At 46.6% G+C, this 8,935-nt stretch overlaps 1 protein-coding gene across 1 annotated transcript in view; it reads right to left on the bottom strand.

Moving 5' to 3' along the window:
• Positions 1–7,032: 7,032 nt before the first annotated feature.
• Positions 7,033–8,935, bottom strand: part of SMARCE1 (SWI/SNF related, matrix associated, actin dependent regulator of chromatin, subfamily e, member 1) — a 14,288-nt gene continuing 12,385 nt past the window's right edge. The window contains exons 7-9 of the mRNA XM_010297013.1: positions 8,893–8,935; positions 8,144–8,354; positions 7,033–7,363 (exon numbers count right to left, since the gene is read on the bottom strand). The exon at positions 8,893–8,935 is cut by the window's right edge and continues 68 nt beyond it. Of these exons, the coding sequence (XP_010295315.1) occupies positions 7,152–7,363; positions 8,144–8,354; positions 8,893–8,935 (466 nt within the window). The 3' untranslated portion in view covers positions 7,033–7,151. The remainder of the gene's footprint in view (positions 7,364–8,143; positions 8,355–8,892) is intronic.

The following is an 8,935-nucleotide window of genomic DNA, read 5'->3' as shown; positions in this document are numbered from 1 at the left end:
GAAAAGGTGTGCTGGGCTGCAAGATTCTTAGTGGAGCTTTTCCTGTGGTCAGCCCATCCAAACCTTTGCTGGTGCAAAATTGGTTTTGTGCTCTTCTCTTTGGTCACATTTATCCAAGAGCAACTTAAACATAAAATCTAGGGTTAATATTGGAATTTCTGCCATTTGTGCAGGGATGCGGCTTCAGATTGGTTCCATCTTCCGGACAAGACATGGGGAGACCCAAACCCCTATCCAGCAGTGCTTTCGTGAAGACAGTGCTGGAAGCCTGAGCCTTCCTCTTGGCATATACCACCTAAAGCTTCACCTACACTCCGGTAAGGCACGTCTCTCCGCTTCCTTACAGGGTAGCTTGTTCTTAAACAACCTTTCTCAATGCCCCCGGGATTCTTCCACGGGATCCCTTTGTCACAGGTGAAGCATCTCACACTACAGCTCACTGTTAGAAAGCCAGAAAAAGAGAAGGAAGATTGATTCCAAGTTCTTTTTAAGGCTTTTAATTTCCATTTGCCATAATCAATATGAAGGTAGAAACCCGTAACTGCCACTCAGTCCTACACAGAGGCACGCGAGTCAGGCAGCCTGCGCACGTTACGCGGGGCGTTGGGATAACCCGCGGCCTTACAAGGCGGGGGGAGTTAAACCCACAGCCTGGGTAGTTGTGTAGTTTGAAGCCCTGACCACAGTCATAAAACGTGTGCTGCAACAAATAGCGTTGCTGCTGGCTGGCACTTACTAGGTATTATCCAAAAAAGAGAAATAACTACCAGCAATCTGCGGCCGGGGTAGGACACTGTTCTCCCGTACGCGTCGCCAGCGGGCGGGCGGCGGGGAGGTTGAGAGACGCCCGGTGGCAGCGCTTGCTCCGGCTCAGGCGCCGAACCTGCACCAGTTCGCACCCTGAATCGGCGATGAGGAGCGTTTTGCTCAATATTCCAGCACTCGGGACTGCTGGGAACACTTGTCAGTTAAAAGGATGGAGGGAGAGGTAAGCAAAGGAGCAGAGCGAGGACAGTGCAGTTCGAATGGCGTCGTGTCGGGCACAGGGTTTTTAGAGTGACAGCCAGTCTGAAGGCATTTGCTTTAAGCAGCTTTTGAGAAAAAAAATCCAAAATGACTTTCTTTTTTTAAAAAGGTGGGGTTTCAGGACAAAACCTGGTAGGAAGAAAAGGAGACATGAACCATCACCAATTCCTTTTGAGACAGGGTAGGCGCAGAAGCTGCTCTGCAAGTGGAACACTCACAGCTGGTGGGAAATGAGGAAACCCATCAAACGCCTGCTTTGGACTGAGCGGAGATCGGGTCTGGACCCTGCTCCCTGCCCCAGGAAGACCTACTGCTCATCAACACATCGCCGCCCTCTCGGGGGCTCCCTCGGCCTCAGCTTTGGTGCCGCACAAGGGTGCGCGTCTGCGCGTTAACCGCCGCTCACGGGGCTCTAGACCTGCCCCACCTAAACCCCCAGGTTAGGAGGGAAACGGGGTCTTTCCCCTTCTGCCCTAAGCCGCTGTGCGTCAGTGCAATACGCGCTTCACATGGCAGCTCGTGTTTCCTTACGCATAGCAAGCTGCCCTGGCCTCCCCTCTGTGCCAGGGTTTGGTTTTACTTTGATACTTTATCCCCCTAAAGCTCTATTAATCTGTTTTACTTCTTTCTGTCATAGGAATAATCGCTTATGTAAGCACAGCTTCTGCAGCTGAAGTCCTCGTTTTGCTTGGAGCAGATGGGCTTTACAAGACTATCCCACACAGGTGATTTTTTTTAACCCTTGTTTAGTTTCTCCAGAAGCTTTTTTTTAATGGTTAGCTGCTGCGCAAACATGAGATTTTTGTCTTTCATGGGAAGCTAACCTCATAGCGCTTTAAAAGGGCATTTAGGTGCATGAAGTCCCTAAGAAGCTAAGTGGGAGTGAAGCACTTTGCCTGTTGAATTGCTTTTGGACAATCTCACAAGGTACCTAGTTCATATTTTAGCACCTAAACACCTTTTCACGCTTACCTTTGGGGCCCGCTCCGTGCTATGTACCTGTTACTGTATTTCAGTTTTGTAGGCCAGAAGGTTTTTTGGGGTGATAATATCTGATAATTACATTAATGCAACAACAACAAAAAAACAAAATAAAAAAAGTTTTAAGAGCAATTTTCTGTAGCCCAGGCTTCTTAATAACTTTTACTAACTATTTTTGTGGTGAGATAAAAGCATTTTTTTGAGAGCTACCCAGTATAGAAGAGAACCTTTGCCTACTTGATTTTACCTGCAGAACAAACCAAACAGCAAAGAGCAGAGCTGTGGTGATGTCAGAGGTCACAAAACATGAGTCAGACTCGCAAAAAAAGCCTCTCTCTTTTCTTGAGGAGAAAAACAAACCAAAGAAAACAACTGCCTCCCCACGATGCAGCGTTTCAGATTTGCCTCTTCACTTCCTTGTCAACCCCCTGTGGGTGTGAAGGACTCGCCAGCTCTCGGGCACCCCACAGGAGATGGCTCAGCCCCCCAGAGGGGACCCCAGCAGTCCCCACAGCACCCCAGATCCTGCACCCACATCCACCCCCCCCCGAGCACTCACCGCAGCTGGGAGAGGACGGACCCCCAGAGCACTTGCACCCACTTGCCAGACAAGGCAGACGAGAAGCAGGCAGCAAAGGCACAGCAAGCTGTGGGCTTTATCTGCTCCATCTGCCTCGTGGGAGGGTTTCGGGTCCTGCTGAGGACCTCCAGGTGGGCATGCTGGCCCGTCGGCACAACCAGCTGCCCGCTCTCGGAGCCGGGCGGTAGCCGTTCGGCTGGAGGCGTCACACGGGCGCCGGGTCCCAGCTGCAGCCTAAGGCGCGGCGAGGCTGAGAAGGGGCTGGCACGGCGGCACAGCAGAGGAGCTGGGTTTCTCGCGAGGCCGGTCCTTCTCCTGCATCCGGTCCGTGATGCTCGTGTCCCTTGCGGGCACCTCCGCCAGGCACCACGGGGGTCGGTCAGTGTTCGAACGCTACCCACTGGGCGTTTGTTCGGAGGTTTTCATGGACTTGGAGAGGTTATTTTACCCTTGAAGAGGACACCTACTCGTTTGGGCACACGCCCTTAGCTGCAACACACCCTGTCTTTGCCAATAATTACTGTTATTTACGTATAACTTGAGAATATGTAGCAGATGAAAAGCACAAATGGCCTTCAAAAGCCAAGGCTGTTGCACAAGAAGCGCTTGCAGCACCTGAGGTGCCGAGTCTCCTGCTCTGCACCAACCCGCTGCACCTGAGCCCCTGTGTGGTCGGCCGGTCCGGGCAGCAGCCGGTATCATTTAAGAAATCAAAGCTTTATGTTGGCAGCAACAAGCGTTCAAGAAAATGATTTTTTGGAAGAGCAAAATGCAGTAAACAAATCTTCAGATGTGTAGCTTGAGATGTAAAGCAATCTCTATATAATCAAAATGGTTAAAGGGAGCTCAGCCGACGGGAACAACACTTCCATTAGTTTCTGCGTGATCTGGAGCGCTAACAGATCCCAGGATGGAATTAAGGGAATAGAACAAACAGGAATGAGTGATCCCATTTGTTCTTTTAAATCTGAATTACCTTTCTGAAATGCAACATGGTAAATAGAACTTCACTTTTAAACATAAGGGCAACAGCTGTGTCTTTTTACGGCCTTCTGTAGTTAGAATAATGTGATTTTAACAAAGAACTCACAATTTCAACCCAAGGGCTACTGCTTTCTCATAAAGTCGGTCACACCGTGGCCTCTGCAAACGAGCTGTCTGAGCAGCCAGACAGGCTGAAATCGAAGGAAGTAAATCCAGTCAATCTTGACTGGGATTATTCATGGACGTGGAGAGGTCAGACCACGTTACAGAGTAATGAGCACCAGAGTCTTCAGGCAGCAGCATCTGTGCTCTGGGCTCTTAGACAGGCGTCCAGGACACGGGTTATTCTGCGATCCACATAAAATACTTCATAGCTTGGGGACAGCTTTCTGTGAAGGACAGGCTGTGCAGTCTTTTCTAAGTTTTGCCTTCGCTTTTGAAAATCTGAAAGTGTTAAAATAGTGGCAAGAACGGCCTTACTCCGTGAAACAAGTACGTATCTGGTGTCTGCTTAACGGGCGTCTCTTTCACCCAAAGCAAGAGACTAGCTGGCCGAAGGTACACACGTGTCTGAATTTTCACGTTACATTTCAACCAGCGTCTGTTAATTTTTGTGATGGAGTTTCCTCAGACTAATGAGTTAGTGGAACAAATAACTCTCCTCTCTTAATTACTAGCTTTTTGGCATAGTTAGCTACAAAATATAAAACCCAAATGGGTTGCTAGTAAGTCCCCCCTTCTTGTGAGTGCCTCAAGATGCCTTTTTCTAAAAGCAATCCTTTTAATTGCTGGAAGTAGAAACTCCTAAGATGCAATTTAACTAGTACAACTGCAGGTGCTTAAACATAATGGCAAGAACAACTTGCCCACTCTGCCAAGAAACCAAAATTTTGAATTTAAAATGACTTTAATTTTTAAGTAGGTTTCACTGCCTCAGTTTTTTAAAACCCAAATTAAGGAGCAGCCGTGGTTTCTGTGTCCTCATAAGAGGGTTCTTTTTGTGTCCACCTTTGTCAAAAGCACATTAGTTTCGGAACTCCTACTTTTCCTCAAAAGATGAGGAAATACAAGCCTTCCCACGTACGAAGCTCCTTGTGTGACAGTGCTCAGGAGAGGAAGGCTGCCGTCGGTGACTTCTCTCTCAGCCTCGTTTCTCTTGTGTTTTGCAGCGATCTCCTCTGCAGCAGCCGCTGGTAGAGAAGAGTGACCGCACGTTTGCAGACTGGAGTGAGCTGGAACCCTGTCTGCGGGAATCGATTCGGTTGCTCCCATCTACGTTCTCCTTCAGCACCTGAACGGGCACGTTCAGATTTGCCCACTGGGGAGAAGCAGCTGCAGCGCAGAGCCTGGCGCATGGTTGTTTGGGGGGGTCGGTCTGACATCCACAGCAAGGGTTTAAGTTACTTCTCTAGAATTACACTAAATTGTACTATTTCTTAGAAGAACCAGCACACTCTTAAGAGCTACAGCAGGCACTTGAACAAGGAACTTCCACGCAGCACCAACTGCCAAAAGCTTTACTATCTTGGCGTACGGAATGACATTGCAAACTACGAGGCAGAGACTCTGAAGATGCTATTTAATCTGTGGATACAGAGACAGCGCCCGGTTTAATAACTGCTTCCAAGCAGAAATAAAGGCCCAGATCAGCTCATGAAATCTTGTGAACTCGGGGAGAATGCACAGCAATTAATCAGCAAAAAAACCTGGCTCCAGATAGTGACTACTTGGACAATTGCATCTTCCTCTCTGTATCTGGCAAGTATGGTATCTTTTGTCAAGTCACACCTCCCAGCCCTTTAGGTAGGAAATTCGACTTGGTTTACAGTAATATGAAAGTTATTTCTGATAGCTTGGAGGGAGGTGGTGCAAAGCTCGCAGGCAAAGATTACAAGTTGACTAATACTTGCATTATTTCCTCTACAAATTCTCCCACTCCTTGGCTTTTGTCAACAGCCATCGTCAGAGATCCTCCTAGACATAGCCAGCATTTAAGTAAAAGCCTAGAGCAACTCGGGAATTATTTTGGTTTTCAAAGTGCTTTTGAAGCTTAACTTCTTGTGTGTAGCGTATTTCAGCAATGAATTCCGTTAACAGGGCTTAACAGGGAGAACAGCTGATGAAAGCCCTAAATCAAATACAGGCATTACCTTAAAGGACAAGAACGACACCACTGTAAGTTTAAAAAACCAAACATGTTGGACTTTATTATTTTTAGACCATTAAAAAAAAAAGACCAAAAGGATTTAAAAAACATTACCATCCGATATACCCACTCTTCTGTAAAAACATACTAGTTTATTGAAGCATATGCATCATGTGTTCTCTTATAAGTCATGGAACAGCTTTTATCTGTTGTTGCAATTAAGTGTATTTTTTTTCTTCAGTAGGGCTTCTGCTTACACAGGGCAAAATGTGGCATTTTCAGTACATTTGTAGAGTTCTCAGAGGTTTTAAAAGCTCGTAGCAAGAAAAACTACTATTTCTTTACCATTTGTGCCATGTTAGTGACTGCCTGCTCAGAGGACATGTATGTGTTTAAATGCTCTCCTGCTTTGTACTTCACCATCTCTCTGGCTGAGGTCATAACAGGAGATTTTAGTAGCAAATAAAGAAGCTAATTAGTAAAGGAAAGCAAAGACTGTTGTTGAAGAGAATCCTGCATCACAGGAAAAAACCCACAGATGTGTCATTTACTTCAATCCCTGTAGAACAGCTACTCCGTGAAAGACAAGAGATTACACCAAAAAAACCCTTAAGGCCAAGTCTTTCGGCCTTGTTTAGGAGCGCTACTCAAGAGTACTGACAGCTTTCTTTAAAAGCAGAGAACTGGGCAACTGCAGTAGACGTCCTCACCTGCAAGAACTGAAACAGTGGTGCGAACACATGCTGGGCTGCTGTGAGGTCTTTTGGTTTTGTTAGATCAAGGCAACGCTCTAGGTTATACGCTGTACAGGCATCATGTCTTTGCTTAATGCGAACGGCCGCTTCAGGACGGCTCACCAGCAACCCAACCTCTCTAGAGGGCGAGCACTACTAACCACATTTCTCAGCTGAGCCGCTTCGTCAGCCTCCGTGACCACAGCACGAGCGTCCTGGCTGCAAATGTAGCGTTGCACTACCCAGACGTTAGCGCAGAGTCAGTCCCGAGGTAAAGCCAGGTCAGGAGGGCTACAGCAGAAGTGATGCATGTCTGCATCTGCCAGCCAGAAATGAACAAGAAGGGCCTTTGAGAAAGACTGCATTTTCATGTGGTCATGTAACCAGAAGAAAGGGAGGAGGCCCGATTTCCAATACTAAAACCCAAACCATCTATCTTTCCAGGGAAGAAATCCCAGCAATAGCATCTCTCCATGTTGTACGGCTGTGTTTAGACACAGGAGGTTTTATTTTCTGTCTAAGATCTCCTTTGCCTCTAACGGCCCTGTTAAGTCACTATGCCGATAATCTGAGATGTTATTAAAACCCAGTATCCTTTGGAGACAAGCGATACAGGCAAGGAAGATACAAAAGCTGTGTAGCCCATTTTGAAATCAAAACAGTACTTCATTAAAAAGAGACACATGAAATGAGTCAATATTTATTCTTTCTTCTCACTATCCTCAGCGATAGGGTCTGCGGGAGGCTCCTCAACTGTCGCGCTATTGCTCTCCGAACCAGTGTTGCTGTCACTGGTTCCCTCCTCCGCAGTGCTATCAACCCCTTCTTGGCCACTCTCCTTATCATCTGGGGTAGACGTTCCTTCTTCACCGTTCTGCTGGTTATCTGTGCTCTCTTCTGGGTGAGGCTCTTCTGTAATAAGATATTTCTCTGTGTCATTTACATCCTAATACATTTATTTAGGTTGTGCAATTAGAATTTAGGAAGAAACAGAATCTGTAATAAATCCGGGTATTTCACAGCAGCTATTTCTGTCACTAGAATGTGCAGTGACAGGCACAGCTCTGAAAGGCCTCTCAGTGCTTAGGGTGCACGTGGTCCTGCCGCATGGCATCCCGAAAGTCACCTGCAGCTGCCTGACCTCCGAAGTCTAGCCACAGAAAGCAGGGTGCCTTGTTAAACCGGAAGCACTAGAATTCAAACTCCTTGGACCCCTCTCCCTTACGCTCATGCTCTTACGGCAATGACTGGTGGAGGTATTAGCCACTGATACTCTTAAATACAATTTGTAAGAGCAGCATGGAAAGAAGTGCCTTTCTGTCATCCTTGCTAGACACCGACACCAGGACAAAGAAACACCCTCGGTTGCTCCCAGCTAACCTATGTCTGAAGGGTGAGCTAGGTTTAGAAAGCATTTCCCCCCCCCTCGGATACATTACCCACAAAGCATTACATATGGCTTTGTAGTATCTCATCCTCTCCCCTTGTAAAAAGGAGCAATTTAATGAGAAGAAAGCAGACACCTGTGTTCATCAGAGGAAGTTAACTATTCTGAAAGTTGCTCTTCTGAAGCCTTTCTTGCTATTAACAGCAAAAATACAGGGCACTCCTCCTGGCTAAGCTGAGCCTCTACAGAGCCACTTTAATGTGGATCCTCTGAGGATTCTGAAGCTGCTCTTCAAATGCAGTTACCTGTCTCCATTGGAGCACTCTCCTCTTCTTTCTTCTCCTCTGTCTTGTTAGCTGCCTGTTCTTCCTCAGCTGCTATGTTATTTTGGCTGTGTTCGGCTTGCTCAGCTGCTTCTTTTTCCCTTTCCTCCTGCCTCTTGCGAGCCTGTTCCTCAGCCTGAGCAATTTCAGCTGCAATTTTTTCCATATCCACTTCCACCTTCAAACTGCATAACTACCAATTAAAAAAAAAGGACAGCTCTTTTACTACCTCAGTTACTTTGAGAAACAAAACGTCAGTAAAACCTAATTACGAGTTCAGTATTTCTACATGGAGCATAATTCTTTTGATTTCACAAAGTTTATACTAAAAGCTTCAGTAACCAGGAGGGAGATACAAGCATATTAAAAAGAAAAAAAGGATAAAGGAACAACCTGAACTTTGTTATGGGAATGCAGCCAAGGACAGAGCAGGATGTTCTCCATAGTGGCTTTAGGCCACCCTCCTTGAGCTGCTCTCCAGTGAACCCAACTAGTCAAGCCTAAGAACACTTTTAAACTGTACTGGCTGAATGTCGCCACTAAAGGTCACTGAAGGAGCATGATATAATAGACACACTGCGTGCTTTCCAACACCCACACGTTAAGACACTGCAGTCATTGGTCGCGTAATTACACAGAATTGAATACAGAACTAAACAGAAGTGGGTAGAGCACTTGTAGAAATGGGTAACTAGCAGATTCCTCCAAGTGGAGAAAAGTGAGAGCTGTACCCTTTTAAGCTCGTTGTTAAAGGATTCTGTGCTTTCCAAAAAC

This window comes from Phaethon lepturus, unplaced genomic scaffold, assembly GCF_000687285.1.
Source record: "Phaethon lepturus isolate BGI_N335 unplaced genomic scaffold, ASM68728v1 scaffold48561, whole genome shotgun sequence".
In the NCBI taxonomy this organism is placed as follows: Eukaryota; Metazoa; Chordata; class Aves; order Phaethontiformes; family Phaethontidae; genus Phaethon; species Phaethon lepturus.
The sequence above is the reverse complement of the archived record's forward strand: the minus strand, read 5'-3'. Positions and strand labels throughout refer to the sequence as shown.